The 17,500-nt window shown below is 31.8% G+C and overlaps 1 protein-coding gene across 1 annotated transcript in view; it reads left to right on the top strand.

Moving 5' to 3' along the window:
- The window catches only part of LOC145259188 (medium-chain acyl-CoA ligase ACSF2, mitochondrial-like), a 131,082-nt gene that overhangs the window by 33,396 nt on the left and 80,186 nt on the right, over positions 1–17,500 (top strand). The window contains exons 6-7 of the mRNA XM_080116962.1: positions 6,506–6,624; positions 14,883–14,930. Of these exons, the coding sequence (XP_079973088.1) occupies positions 6,506–6,624; positions 14,883–14,930 (167 nt within the window). The remainder of the gene's footprint in view (positions 1–6,505; positions 6,625–14,882; positions 14,931–17,500) is intronic.

The following is a 17,500-nucleotide window of genomic DNA, read 5'->3' as shown; positions in this document are numbered from 1 at the left end:
CAACTCACAAAACAAAAACAATTTAAACTACATGAAATGTTCTTTTATCGTTTAAGTTTTACATTTATATTTCTTATTTTTTTAATAATTCTTTTTTCATTTAACAAAAAAGCCAACCAAACGTTGTAACCACAATTATTACATTTTAAAATTTATAGCTTTTCTATTAATTTATTTTTCTGACTATTTTAAAAGGAATTCAAACACCATGACCTCAATTATCTAGTCAAGCTTAACATAATATACATGCACATGTGAGCTTTCATAGTCTGTACACTTCAATACAGACACTGACAGAAAATTAGCACAGTTGTTAAACGTATGCATTCAGAATTAGCGTTTCCTATGAACACACGCGCGCGCGCACACACACACACACACACACACACACACACACACACACACACACACGGACAACAGCTAAACAAATAAAATATAATGTATTGTATTTTGGGACATCGACTCGCCTAAGCGAGGAAATTATTATTATTATTATTATTATTATTATTATTATTATTATTATTATTATTATTATTATTATTATTATTATTAATATAGATGTTATGAAATAGGAAATATTCAGAGAAAACGTTTCAATAACAAAACGGGGAATGTTGTAAAAATAAAACAATCAGATTTTGATTTTTGTAATGGAATTTAATATCATCAATATTTAAGTCAGATGTTTAAATCAATAAAATGTTGTATGGTTTGTTTATATAATGAAGATTGGAATATTGGTTCTAGCAAAACAAAAGATAATTTAGAATAACAATAAGATTGACCTGTTTATGTGACATCAGTCAACTAACAAAGAAACAGATTTTCATACATTAGCAGAACAGACCAGTTTGAGAAAAGTTCTAGTTGGAGAGTTCTATTTTGAGAGTTGGAATCGACAGTTGTGGAAGCATTCGGCCAGGAAGTTAACCAGATGTAATCACCAAAACGAAATGGTGTGCATTCTGACAGCAAAAGAAATCGCAACCATGAAAATAAATGTTAAAGGCGTAAAATCTAATTTGGTTTTCGAACGAGAAAATTATTTACACTTTCCAGAGCACATCCAGAATGATACGTCAATTGAGACTACAAAAAGGCATGTTTCTTCTTTGTCTGGTGCCGAGCAAGCAAATATGCTTATTCACCCCGTTAAGGAACTATTTACAAACTGTTTTATGTCCCGATTGGAACTGTATCTATATGTGTAATGTATATGTGTACACACACACAGACAATAGACATTATATACTGTAGATGATCATGCGTATAGACATGTAGTATACAATGTATATGTGCACATGCACACACACATACACACACTAGACATTATATACATTGGATGATTACACGTATAGACATAGACACATAATATACAATTACAAACACAAGAGACATTAATGTATACACAGGTATATATACATATATGGATACACAAGTATATATATATATATATATATATATATATATATATATCAGGTTGACAAGAAAGTTCTTGCGGTTCTTAACTTTTAAATTCAGCTGAGCACATCTCCGCTCAAATAAAAATTTATTGATCGAAATAAACACCATTAAAAATCAACACACTTTTGCCAATGCAAAACAAGTGTAACTTAAAAATCTTGCGCTCTGGTGGTAATGAGGTCGCTAAAGGTGTTTTTGATATTGCTTAGGATTTTGAAGCATTTCTCATACAGAAAGTTGTCTAGGTGCTTGAAAAAGTGGTAGTCGGTAGGTGAGAGGACTGAAGAGTATGGCAGATGAGGCAGTTTTATAGCCCAATTTGTTCAACTTCTGTAGGATCGGTTTAGCAACGTGCGGTTGAGCATTGTCATGGAGGAGAATTTTCTATTGACTAATGCTGAGTGTTGTTGTAGAAGTTTCTGATGCGTTTCATCCATTTGTTGACACTACTTATCCGCCGTAATAGTTTCGCCTGCATTCAAAAAACTATAATGAATGAAACTGATCCCAGATCACCAAACAGTCAGCATGACTTTCTTTTGGTGCAGCTCTGGCTTCAGGAAATGTCATGATGCTTTGTTGGCGTCTAATCACTGAGCTGAACGTCGCTGATTGTCATAAAGAACCCACTTTTCATAACAAATCACAACAAAGTCGAGAAACGGATCGTTCTTGTTGTGTAAAAGAAGTGAAGATGATACTTCATAACAGCATTTCTTTTAGTTGTCGTTCAATTTGTGAGCCCCCCTCCCATTTATCAAGTTTTTTTTTGTCTTTCCCTCTCAAGTGGTTGGAAATCGTTGTATACCTTACGTCTAATTCAGAAGCAAGTTCTTGAACAGTTGTGCGTGAAATAGCTTCGACTAAGGCTATCAATTGATCGTTGTCAACATTCAATGGCCGACCATTACGTTCATCATCTTCAAGACTCTCGCCGCCGCCACAAAATTTCTTAAACCACCATTGTGCTGTGTGTTCAGGAGTGGTTTCTGGGCCAAACGTTTCGTTGATATCGCGAGCTGTTACAGCAACTTTTCGGCCTAGCATGAATTGAAAAAAGAAAATTGTGCGAATTTGTTTTTTCTATCTTGTATTCAATGTTCTGAAAAGAAGACATAATTGTTTTTAAAAAATTGTGATTTGAAAGTTTAAAATGATATACAAAGTAAAGGTATTATAACGAAAATTATTTGAAAAAATACATCATTTGAAATCAAAATTAAAAATTCCACAAGAACTTTTACGTCAACCTAATATATATATATATATATATATATATATATATATATATATATATATATATATATATATATATATTTATTTATATACACTGTTATATACACACCAGTATGTAACAGTATGAAAATAAAATCTATATATCTATAGAAGTGAAATTGTGTCTGTGTGTGTATACATTTCCATACCAAACTATTCTGTCAATTTTCAGTCTACATACTCGAGATTTGACATAATGGGTATTGAGATTTGGGAAAATCTTTTTAATCGGTTTTCAGTCAGAAATTTGGCTGTCAATGGGTCAAAGTTCAACGATTTGAAAACTCTACCAAACTCCTCCGCCAATTTGTGGGTCTAAACACTTGAAATTTTAGATGTAGGTTACTTGGACATGGATCAAACTTTTTAATATGATTTGAACCCAAAACAATAAATGTTAAGGGGTCAAAGTTTAAAAAATTTGACCTTTGCGGTCCCTACCAAATTACTCAGCCAAATTTTGATCTCAACATTTGAAACTTTACATAAAGTGTATTCAGACATAGGGCAAGCTTTTTAATTGTTTTTTTTTACCGAAAATTTGGCTGCCAAGGAGTCAAAATTCAACAGATTTGACCTTTGCGATTTCTAGAAAACTATTAAGCCAATTTTTTGTCCAAACATTTTAAATTTTACATAAAGAGTATCCAGACATTTTAAATTTTACATAAAGGGTATCCAGACAGCTTTTTAATCAGTTTTAGGGCGAAAATTTGGCTGCCAAGAGGTCAAAGTTGAAAGAGTTGACCTTTGCAAACTCTACCAAACTCCTCCACCAATTTTGGGTCTAAACACTCGTAAGTTATCTGGACATGAGTCAAACTTTTTAATATACATATATACGTATGCACGTCAAGTTATGAACATTACATAGGGCAGGATAAATACATACTTGAAACAAATAATAAGTAAAGTATTCTAAAATCTTGACATAGACATGTTATCAGTGAGTCAGTAAATAAACGGTTAATTAAGCCAATGAAGCTGGGAGTCTCATTTTGCTGTGCTTGTCTTTGTTTATTTCTAGTCTCGTTGACTAAATTAGCCGTTTATTTAAGATTGTTTTCCCACTAAAAGAAAACAAAGAAATGATACAGAATACCGTGCTCAAATAACGTTATTATACATACATAAAGCGTAAACACACACACACACACACACACACACACACACACACACAATGTGTGTATGTGTGTTACTTGAAGTCATGCGACTATTTTTGTTTCTAGACTGCTGTGTGTAAACATTATCAATAAACTGTTATTTTCTTTAGAAAAACGGTGGTTTAGCAAGAAAAAGAAATATGACATTAAAAACTTTTCATGGCAAGTGTTCGTCTGAGCTCCTATCTATGATTCCCCCTTGCCTTTCACAAAAAATACTTGTCTACTGAAAACACTATCAATAATTTCCCCCACTCTTTATCTGTGCCTATACCTAAATGTAGATTCCATGAACAAAGTTTCTTTCTTAAAGCTGCACGCCTGTGGAACTCTCTTTCGTTTCCCTGCTTTCCAACTGACTACAATATGGTCGTCTTCAAGTCCAACATAAACAAGTTTCTGATGAGCTGTCCCCTTAAGTAATCCAATTTACCAAATTTCTACTACTAATGATTACTATGATATTGTCCCATTAACTACTGTACACTCATAAACCCTTATCATTTAGTGGCTTGATAAGTGGTTACTCTTTACTACCATATACTCATTAACCCTTATTAACCCTAGTGGCTTGATAAATCGCGATTCCTTTGTAAAAAAAAACAAAACTTTAAGTTGAACATCTAACAACATAAATATTCTAGGTTTATACAAAATTCACATTCATTTTGAAATAATTTCAGTTGTTAATCATTTATTTTTACCTTTTGAAGACAACAATTGCTTTTACAATTTAAAAATAATAAAAATTGTCTTTAAAAGAATTATGTTTATCTATATACTAGCATGACCGTTTCCCAGCCCTGCCCAGAGAAATATAAAAGAATGCTTTGACTATAAAAAGTAAATTTTAGATTATCCGTTCTGTAAAAAAAACCCCAAAAAATCAGAAAGTGATTTGTGTCCTTTTGTTGTTTGCTTCTGAGTAGCCCGAAAATCACCTAAAATAAGTATCAATTAATAAATCAGCAATAAGCCATCAATGTTGATTCTCATATTAATAATAATAAACGTTTATCGTATTAGTGAGAGTATTCCATAATTCCTTAATTCTGTGAATTGAATTCAATCGTGCTGTCTGTTAATAAGTTGAAGAATTAGATGAAGCGCTCGTTCAGTAGATGCAAGAATTTAATTTGGTTTATATATGAGAAAGTTAATTAAGTGTTAATTTTTTTCTAAAATGAGAATTATTTTATGTTATAAAGTTATGTTATCGAATGATTTGTTTGGAAAGGAGTAATGGGAGACTTCATGTTTGTTCAGTGTTCAGTAATTATATTCTCATATCCTTGGAATTTTTGGAGTTAATTAAGTGTTAATTTTTTTCTAAAATGAGAATTATTTTATGTTATAAAGTTATGTTATCGAATGATTTGTTTGGAAAGGAGTAATGGGAGACTTCATGTTTGTTCAGTGTTCAGTAATTATATTCTCATATCCTTGGAATAAACGTGTTGTTATCCAATCAAAACGACGTAGTGTAACATTTTCAATAACAGAAATAATTGCTGCCGTTTCGTTCGGTGGTTGCTATAGAAATAAGTTTCTTTTCATAAAGAAAGAAGACACAAGAAAACATTCGCTGAGAGTTTTTATAAATGGTTTTATTTGGAAAAAAATTGACACAGGAAAGAGAGAGACTAATTATCTATCTTTTAACTTTCTAACCTAACTGAAATGATTCCTGGTGAGGTAAATGTTATTGAAGGTCCATAATAGATCATATAGTTATAATTAGTTGGGAAGTAGCCCGGTAATATTATGTTCCGCAGACGGGCAGTTCTAGGAAAGAATTTCAAAGGTCTGTACATGCATAGATAAGAACTATAATGTTCTCATTATAAACAAAAGTTCTTTATACATACGTGATATTCTCACTTATTTTATTGTATATATAGTATTCTCACTTATTTTATTGTATATATATAGAAATAAAGTTCTTTTCATCAAGAAAGAAAACACAAGGAGACGTTTGCTGAGAGTATTCCTAAATGGTTTTATTTCGAGAGAATTTACACAGGAGAGAAAGAGACTAATGTTATCTTAGCTAGTTATTTAAATTTAACTTTCTAATTTAACATGTGGCGAACATGCGGAGAGAGACATCGGTAACATTCACTGAGATTATCAATTTTCTACATCATTGAGGTTGTCTCATTCAGATAGCTTCCATGTAGAGACTGATTTGAAAGCCTTAGTTTTTTTCTCCGCTCAAACACACGACATCATTCGTCATTGTCTCTTTGTTTTGTCTATGGCATTTGACCTGTTTGCAACTTTACATCATCTGTCTTTTAAAAAGGATTCTCTTAGCAAATTAAGTTTTTTTTTTTCTTTAGGGAAGTTGTATTTGGTGAAATGTAAGAAAATGAAACAATGACGAACTTAGGCAAAAAAGTAATCAATGATTGATGGAAGTGTGATAGTAGATATATAGGTCTAATTTCAAGAATCCAACTGACTTTTCTTTATATAATAGATGATTGGAGTGAATCAATATTTTTATGCATGTTTCAGAAATACTACTCTAATTAAATAAGCTTACTTTATTTTTTGAAATTTTTCCCAAAATATTTATTCTGTTTTTTTAATTTTTCCAGGTTGAGCTGAAAGCAATTGTGATCGCAGAATCATTACCAAAACAGGATTTTCATGATCATATATTTCAACTGGCCCCGGAATTAGAAACAGCGACACCTGGTGATCTAAATGCCAAAAAGTCAGTTCAAACTTTTATATGTGTTCCTGTTTGTTTTTCTTACAATCCATATTTTCGAACGTTCTGTTCGAGTGTAAAAAGAAATTTGCCATAGTCGCAAACGTTTTCAACTTCCATAAGTCATCTTCAAGCGAGTGATGAATTAAAAATTGCGTTTGGTGAATTTATTGAAAAGTCGATTAAAATCATTTAAAAATTATTAAAAGCATTTAAGCGTGCCTTCCTCCTTATATTGATGGTTGGTTTATTCATGCGAATGAATAGAGCTTCCATGATTGGGAGACGCAGATTACAATGTGAGATGGCTAAAATTGCAGTGTTTTTAATTAATATCGTCCTAAATTCGCTTTGGGGGGTGTCATGTGCTGCAAGATGTTCGTAGATGGAGCTGTTTGGGGAAGGTAGATGACATGTTAGCTGGCGAGATATACTTGTTCTAGTCATGCCAATGTACGTGTTGTTTTGAAGACACATTCTACTATAAGACATTTAAAAACGTACACAGCATTTCTAGTTTTGAGTAAATTGTCGTCGGGTGTAGCGTTATTGCTTATTATGACTTGTTTTAAATTTTTTTAGTTTCTTTAGAATAGTTTGTTTGTATTCGATGTAATGTTGGATACGAAGTTTGAAAAGCCATTCAGCCGTAGTCGCAGATTGTAATCTGTGTGTGAGATTTTCGATTTTCCTCGTGAGTTGAACTTGTAATTGGTGGTGGTAGGTTCATATATATATATATATATATATATATATATATATATATATATATATATAAAAGGTGAAATATATTTGAAAAAAAAAACATATTTCCACACACACACACGCACACACACACATGCGCACACACATAATATATATGTGTGTGTGTGTGTGGAAATAATCTTTTTTAATTATATTTCACCTCTTATTTATACAAATCCTTTAATTTTGAAACTCAAGGTAATTCAGAGCATTTAACAAATAAATGACAAAAGTTCATATACCAAATTGCAAGATGTTGACCATCTTACAATTTATTCCTTTAAGTATGTTGACATGCACAATTCTTTACTGCACCTGTTTCGTAGCGCATCCATTTAATGATTATATAAATCAATGAATTTATTCAGCCCTTAACTCATCAGAAGAAAAAGAAAACATCAATTCTTCAAAAGAAAATAAATGCATATATGTGTGTGTGTGTGTGTTTGTGTGTGTGTGTTTGTGTGTGTGTGTGTGTGTGTGTGGACAAGGAACAACCCATGTGACATCTTCATCTGACACATCATCATTACCAGGTGATGTAAATGCCAAAAAGTCAGTGCAAAATTGTATACGTGTTCATTACACTGTTGAACATTAGCTGTCTATGGAATAATAAAAGCGCTCAACATTAAACTTATAAAAAGTGTTTTTAATGGCAGAGAAATTTAAATTAAAATAAATCACAGTAAAATATTTTTATGATACAAATTCTGTGGTAAATTGCAACGATTAATTTTGGTATTCATAATTTAAATATTATTTTGAACATATGACCTCATGGTTCATGAATACATGGCATAATCTAGTTTTCACAAACTCTATGCATTAAATTAAGCTGTATTTTGATAGTAACACATCGGATGTTATCTTCCAAGTAATCTATTGTGTCTGGTTTATCAGCGTTGACATGGGACTTTACATATCTCAAATTTAAATAATCATATGGGGCTAAATCGCACAGTCGAGGTCACCAGTTGACAGGTCGATTTCATAAAATTATTTGTTCATCAAATGTTTCTCTCAATAAATTGTTCGTATCATTTGCAATTTACAATTAAAGTTGCCCAAGTGTCTGTTCATGTTGAATTCCTACACTAAGCTGAACTCAAAATGACCGATAGTTGCCAAATTTGCATTTAAAGAAAATGGAGTTGTGAATTTCAATTTTTTTCACCTCTAAAAACAAATCATATATATAAAAACCAGTCTTGAAACTGAGTGACAATCTGACTTTTTTGTATGTTCTACAAACAAAACCAGACCATCTGTAAGCAATAACAAAGCCAATAACTTTTTTTTTTTTTTTGTTACAATTTTAATTTTTCTGACACAACTAATATTATAATTACTTTTCAGTGAAAATAGAACTGATTACAGTAAAATGTTGATTGTAAATTCTCTACACGATAAAATATTCTGGGAATGTCTAATAATTCTTTTAAAATTTTACTGAAAAACAAATATATATATGTATATATATATATATATATATATATATATATATATATATATACTAGCAGGACCTGTTAACCGGCGTTGCTCGGTGTTAGTATTCCCCCCACCCCCACATATAGAATTAAAGTACTTCTGTTGTTGTTGTTGTAGTAGTAGTAGCCCATCCACCAACCTCCTCACGTTAAGAACTGCTTTCAGAATGGACACCATTCCCATTTGCCCAAAATGTAACTTTGTTAATCGCTGTCACGATTGCCACGCACATATATTATGAACAAACAAAAAAATTTGGTGGTTGCAGTGTCAGTCAGTCCGTGCATACTAATCTGGTGGGTAGGGGATGATATTTATGTTGGCAACACTGGAGTATAGGTTGCAAATTACTCTTAAACCCTCTATCACTTCCAACTAACTGAATTCCTGTATTCACGTGTACCTTATATAAACATGTAAACGGTACTGAAGAATAGGAACACTATATAGAGGATGTTTTATTTAAATAATAAACAATTATTAATTATTTAAAGCAATATGTACAGAATTATGTTTATAGTATAAACAATAGAAAGTGACCAGTTTATAAATTGCAACAAAGTAAACCTATATAAAGTTTCATTTTATACAACAGAAACAGAAATTTTAAGTATTTTTGAAATAAATATTCTTCACAGCAAATTAATTAGGTTTATGACGTATTTGCATTTAAACATAAATAAAAGTATCTAAATTACCCTCAGGTATTTTTTATATATACATAAAAGCAAATTTCAATTGTATTTTGGTTTGTGACCTACGTGGGTTTATAAATAGAAGCAAAAAAGAAGTATATCTCTCCGCATGTATTTGCTTCCTTGTTATCTTGCGCAGTGGTCGGTGTAACCTGCAAGTTTGTGCTAACATGCCGACACCGGATGTTTTAGTAATTACATTATACAACAAAACACATGTAATCATTATATAGCTTCATACTGCATTAGTTCTTTTCAAGAATACTGAAGGTTAAAAAAAAGGACACGTAGACAGTTTATAGGCTGCAGAAGCATATAAAAATCCGTTCTCAACTGCATTAATTAAGTAAGCGGAATTATTTTTTTATTTAGTGTAGAAAGAAATAATTTTAGTCAGTTGTACTTTAACAAAAAAAAAAAACACAACAAAGATTTATGTAGCTTTTTGTAAATGACTAAGAAATTAAATGCTCAAGATAGTTTAAAGGCTTTCAAATCACATGATAGCTGGGTCTCGATTGCAGTAAAAGTATCATCAGTTGTTAATAAATTAGGTCAGTATGTGTATAAAGAAAGAATCTTAGTCAAGTGAAATATAAAAATAAAGGAAGCTTTATGTTGCTAGTAGGAAAGGAAGAAGAAATAATGGCTATCAGCATGTGGCGATGAGTAGTAATCGATGTGTTTATGCGTTTGTAATCGGGGTATTTTATTTACAATAATAGCCTCTCATGGAGAGGGAAGCCATGGTTTTTTAATCACTGGAACGTTCTTTTTTTAATTAGAAATGACAATCTGGAATGGACGAATAGTTTGTTTGCAGCTAATGAGATTTGGTTGAATTCAAGGAGGGAGAGATCATCAATTTGGGAATTGAGAGAAGGAAAGATTATGGTATGTGTGTAAGTGTATGAGCCAGAAAATATTACGGTGCAATTCCATATATGACCCAAATGCAGAATATATACCAGTGTTGAGTGGGAGCGGTAGGAGTACTTTTTATTTAGAAGGGAAAGTAGCAGCTGCTTCCACTGTCGATGTTTGCAGCAATGATGATGCTTTTCATAGGATGTAATCTAGGATTTTAATATAGCGAATAAATGTGAGTAAGGTGGCGTTCAAAATTACATAATATAATCGGTGATAGTGTAGACATAATAAATTTGTATGTGACATCTGTTTGAGCAAACCTAATGTATTTTGGTTTAGAGGGGAATTTCTGCAATCATTTATATATATATACAGAGTATACAACGTCCTTATATATATTTATATTTAAATTTCATTTAAAAAAATATAATTTTGCAAAACAAAATATTTATTATTTGAACAAAGAATACAATTTAATTATTTATTATTTGAACAAAGAATACAATTTAAAGTAATTTCCTTAATCCATGGATATTCGCTGTAGGCTCATCTTCTCAGAGAAAAGTCATTAGCAAAATATTAAATTTGGCTTGATATAATTTTGCTATTCGGCACATACATAGAAAATATATTAAAGATTAAATGTTTTTAAAGGACATAGAGAAAGAAAATAAGGATTGAAACAAAAAATGGATATGAAATTTTGTTATCCAAATTGAATAGTAATCTTTGAACAGAATGGTGGTAATGTTATTAGGTTCCAAATTGGTTGAAGAAATTCACACTGAAGGTAAATTCCAATACTTTTCGATATAGCATCCATAGTAATTAGCAATGGCACTATTTAAGTGAGTATTTAGATTATTATCTAAATTGGTATTTAAAAAAGGGCGGTTTTCAATTGAATAATTTTCAGGAGAAAAGTCAGGTGTACATGGGTCAGTTTGTTGCGAATTAACTGTGAGAAAACCATTATAGGAATTATTTTGTGGGTTATTGTTATTTAAGGTATTCATATGGTTTACTAAATTTGGAATATTTATTGTTGGAGTTATTGGTTATAATGCCATTTGGATGGGTTTCATGCGTGGGCAATTGTGTCACCGAGCCAGAGTATACAACGTCCTTATATATGCAATCAATATTTAGAGGACAAAACTCTTAATTTTGGCAGTTACATTTATTTATACGGGTCGTATTAGGGGGAGGAGTCTGAGCTTTTTATTTTCATATTATTGGAAGCTATAATTGCTTGTGCTGAATTCGGCATAGTAGAATATGATATTTTTATAGTTTTTGTTTAATAATGTACTGTATTTATGCAACTATTTAAAAAAAAAATTTCTACTATTTTGAAAAAATCTTTAGGTATATTTGTTTTATGGGTAATTACTGATTTTAACCTTTTAACTATAGGTTTTTTTTTTATTATATTTTATATTACCTATATATCCCGAATTTCTCAAAGCATTATTGTAAAACATTGAAAATTGGTTAATATATATGGATTTTATGTTATTGCATTTTATTGTTGTATTGATATAGACAAATTTATATACGGGGACTTGTGGTCTTCACCAACCACTTGTCCTAAACATTAGCATGTCCAGTGTAGCGACTGTAAATTTGCATATATATATATATATATATATATATATATATATATATTTAAATAAATGTTTGGAGGTACAGAATTTATATACAATTTTAAATAATATATATATATATATATATATATATATATATATATATATATATATATATATATATATATATAGTCTTATGCTATTGCGGTGCGTAAACCTTCTTTGAGTGCCGGCAAAAGGAAACATCAAACGCATTGTTTCTCTTTGGGGAACTTTGAATTTTCTTTTTTTTTCTCCCGCTTTTTTTCTTTCTTTTTTTTTCTTCCCCTCGTTGTGCCAATATTTTAATCGTTTTTAAACGTTAATAAACTTATTTTAGTGTCCCCGTACTTTTGGCACATTCAATAGTTCCCCTTTAGAACTCTTTATTTTCAACATAATATTATTTTTTACGCTATCGATTTTTTCCTGATGAGATGATAGCCGAAAGAGCTCTTGAGAAACCCCCCGCCTATTTTATTAAATATATACAAAATGCAACAAATCGCGATGTGGAGTATGTGACATAATAATAGAAGGTAACACATACACATTCAAAAACCCAGCACAAACATTCAAAATAAAAAAGGATCTAAATTGCACCTCCAGAAATGTAGTATATGCACTAAGATGCACAACATGCAACAAATCCTACATAGGCGCCACCAAAAATTTCAGCAATAGAGTGGCCTTACATAAGAGCAACATCAAAATTGCAGATAACAGACACCTCTATGTTTCAAAACACGTACACACATGCAGTGGAAACAGCTTCAAAATAATGCCAATCTTCCAAACAGACAATTATTTTTATTTACTTACACAGGAAAAAAACTTCATCACCAGATTCACTCCTGAACTGAACAGAACCTAATACCATCACACAAAAACATGAAATGCAAGGTACACTCGCATGCACACCCATACACATACACATATACACACCCACACATAAATCAGAACCAACACATTAAAACACACACACGTGCGCGCATAGAACCACACACAGACATAACACCCCTATCTCTAATACAACACACTGAACAATACCAACCCTACTTAAGCTCGAAACCAACAACACTAGGAGACACCTAGAACCATAGTATAATATCTGTTCCAACACCTCGCTCCCTCCTCAGTCAGTGGAGGAGAACCCCCTCATGACTGAAACGACTATCATCCCTCTATCATCCCCCTCGCATACCTATACCCCCTCCAATGACCCCCCCCCTCTGGGGAACAAAATCTTCCCCACACTAGGAACCGATCCTGGGTCTGGCCATACCCACATGGGGAGACAAATAAATAGAAACATTAAAAAATCCCCTATTTTAAATACACCCCTCTTTCTAAACAAACATAATATAAGACTAATACGAAAAATCACAATACTAAAATCCAAGAATCCAAAAAATAAATATCAAAATAGAATGAAAGCACCCCTACCCTTATTTCCGAAGAGCCAGTCCCCCCTCCCCACACATACACATTAGTAACGACCTCGGACCACAGCCGCCTTCCTAAGGAAGCAAATAACCCCCAATACTATAAAACAATATACACATTCCCAAACCAATAAAAGCAAACACACACACACACACACACACACACACACACACACACACACACACACACACACACACACACACACACACACCCTACCCCACCCTAAAGGAAAAGAAAAAAACATTAGCAGAAAGAGATAGCGACTACAACGAGGTCAACGTCTCCCTGGACAAGCCAAATAAAAAAGCAATAAAAATTCAGCATACCAATGAATAATAAACACTTGCAAGCCTCCACCCCTTGGAAAAACTTCAAATTAACTACGAAAATCGCCATTTTTATACATTTGAAAACAATTTCTGACGAGGACGCATCACAGACCGTCTGAAACGCGCATAAACGATTTCAATGACTTAAAAACATTATTACAATGATCCAAACATAATTCTCAATGAAAAACCAAGACACGGAATAATAAAATAATGTTAAAAAAGACACATTGTTGGTGACTACTCCCTTATTTAAATATATATATATATATATATATATATATATATATATATATATATATATATATATATATATATATATATACTATCAAATTTTATTATACGAGTGATTAATAAATATTGTAATTTATTTTGATCACCATTTTTCATTATTTTAAATTGCTCTATCTGGTATATTGAGCTTTATATTATTTTGGTAGGTTCTAGTATAAAGATTTTTTAAAAACTTTGTTATATATATATATATATATATATATATATATATATATATATATAGAGAGAGAGAGAGAGAGAGAGAGAGAGAGAGTAAACCCCCAGCATACAGTGGCCTTAGGATACGGTTTTAATTTTCAGGTTACGATGTGGAATACAATGTTTTTTTTCCGGCCCCTGATTACTGTATTTGCCTTACGGTTTTATTTATGTTATTTGATCATATACATATGTATTATATGCTATACAACATTTTGTTACTAATTTTTAATCCCGTGTATATATATATATATATATATATATATATATATATATATATATATATATATATATATATATATATATATATATATATATATGATTGTTGAGCTGGATTAAATCCGACGATATGAAATAAAATGGAGGTGGAAGGACCTGGATACTCAACGGGCGAAACGTTGAGTATCCAGGTCCTTCCACCTCCATTTTATTTCATATATATATATATATATATGAGAGAGAGAGAGAGAGAGAGAGAGAGAGAGAAAATAATAAAAAAAATTTCCAAAATTTTATTTTAATATAATTTTGCATATAATGTTTTTTATGAATTTCTTTCCTTTCCATAGTGTACCCTCATTGAAGACTGTTATTCTGATGGGAGAAACCAGGAAGCCGTAAGTAACACATATTTAACACAATTCCTTTTTGTTTGTTGTTTAAAAGTTTGAAACAAAAAAGGGAGGTCTATATATTCAAAAGAAGAATGATATTAAAATTAAGAAGTGTATGCTATTGAAATTAATTGGTGAATGCTATTAAAATTAAAAAGTGAATACTATTGAAATTAAGAAGTGAATACTATTGAAATTAACAAGTGAATGCTATTGAAATTAAGATGAGAATGCTATTGAAATTAACAAGTGAATTCTATTGAAATTAACAAGTGAATTCTATTGAAATTAAGAAGTGAATTCTATTGAAATTAAGAAGTGAATTCTATTGAAATTAAGAAGTGAATTCTATTGAAATTAACAAGTGAATGCTATTGAAATTAACAAGTGAATTCTATTGAAATTAACAAGTGAATGCTATTGAAATTAACAAGTGAATTCTATTGAAATTAACAAGTGAATACTATTGAAATTAAAAATTGAATGCTATGGAAATTAACAAGTGAATTCTATTGAAACTAATAAGTGAATGTTATTGAAATTAACAAGTGAATGTTACAAACACGAAAACATTGATTAGTGTTTAAAAGCCCTCAGAAAGAAGAACGTTCCTAGTTCCAGTTTTTCGCAAGGTATTTGGGAGTGATTCAATCTTTTGTGGTAATAGATACATAACAAGGGCAGTGGAACATGTAGTTTGAGAGATGATAACAAGTGTGTGGGCAAAAATTGCATTTGAGACGGATTGCAACTCAGAAGGAAATGTATTTGGGTTTGAACGGTGAGGGTATTGAGGTTTTCCAGGAGTTTTGTTAACATGGTGATACTATTGAAGCAAATGAAGATGCTATTTGTATATAGCCGTCCGCGTTATATTACTGGTGTGACTGTAAGTGTTAGGAGTGGGTGAGGAAACTTCAGGGAATTTCTGCCATTACTGACCAGTGAATCATTACCGTTGTCAACCAAGAGAAAAGTCTATCAGGCAGTGTGATGATGTATAGCAGTAGAACCTGGCCAGTAAGATTGAAGATATGCGTTGCATGGAAAGAAATGATATAAGAATGATATGGTGGAGACAGATGATAACTCAGATGTGGAGAAAGTTTATTTGGCGGACGAAGCTATTAAGGTTGTTTAGAAGTTTTGTTACCTTGGTGATAGTGTGTAACCATGTGCCCCCCTGCTTGACAACACTCACGATCTCAACACTATTTCCATGGTCTTTTTCTCTTTTATCTTCACTTTTGGCCATGTCATTGTCTTTCACATATTTCATATTGGCGACTGTGCAGGAGGTGAGTATATTAGCGTATAACTTCATCTAAATGGACCTTACTCCATTCAAGTTTAGATCTAATATATACGGCGATTAAAAAGTCTAATTTCAGATATTCTCTCATAAAACTGGCACACAATCGCTCTAATACGATAGACGAGTTTAAGGACGGCGTTCTTCATTTAGAGAAGGGGTTAGTGTTTTCTTTAGCACACCCCACTCCCACTTATTCATCCACCCGTTTCCAGGTCTGACCACATTTTTCATCATTAGAAATGGTGCGGAAAAAAACATTTGATAAGAGATCAATGGCGTGGAATAAGAGATGTGATTAAAGTCGAGTTATGTCCGTCTTACTCTCCAGTGGCCCAAATCAGAGCCTGTCCAGATAAATGACCATGTCTTGCGATTTGAGTATAGTTTTTATGTTGTCCATAATTTTGGCTATACCTCATTCTCTTTCTCTAAATGGAAGGTTAATAAACGGAGCATGCGAGAGATTCTTTAGCGCTGTCTTTATTTATAAACTCTCATTTCAAATTTAATTCAAAACAGCTTGAATCGAATTACATTATAAACTTATATTAAATCTGAACGTCTCTCAGACATCCTCTTTATTTCTGTATACACCCATATATATATATATATATATATATATATATATATATATATATATATATATATATATGGATGTCAGTGTGTGACACCATCATGGGAAAAAACGCTGTTTCTGTGGTTTTCTTCTCTTTCATCTTCTCTTCTGGCCATGTCATCGTCTCTTATATTGGCAGCTATCGAGGGGGCGCGTAGTGGTTCACAAGAATAAAATAGAAACAACTCAAGAGAAAATACAGAAAACACAAATTCCGACACATTTCATAGATATCAGTTGGACTCTAGGTGCATGTGTGAGTCCATTGCGAGAAACAGCCCTCTAAACACTAACATGCACATCTTAGTCGTCTATCAAGATCTCTTTGTCATTGGTTGACGTCAGCTCATCTGAGCCTCCTAAAGCTCTCTTGATCTGGTCCAAGCTGCAACCTGCCTTCAACTGTCCCAAACTGGAAATTGTTTTTTAACTGTCACAAACTCAAGACTGTCTGTAAATTGTCCTCAACTATCGTAAACTGTTACAAAACTCACCCCCATCTTAAAACTGTCCATAAACTATCTCTAAATATATTGATTACTATTTATTGTTCTAGTTACTGCAACACCTTAATTAACAATCCTATTTCAGTTGCCTATGTGTAATGAAAAATAAAGACCTTTTAAGATATTAGAAAGGTTT

This window comes from Euprymna scolopes, chromosome 34, assembly GCF_053919585.1.
Source record: "Euprymna scolopes isolate OS-2025 chromosome 34, ASM5391958v1, whole genome shotgun sequence".
Taxonomy (NCBI): domain Eukaryota; kingdom Metazoa; phylum Mollusca; class Cephalopoda; order Sepiida; family Sepiolidae; genus Euprymna; species Euprymna scolopes.
Note: the sequence above shows the minus strand (reverse complement) of the source record. Positions and strands in the feature narration are given on the sequence as shown.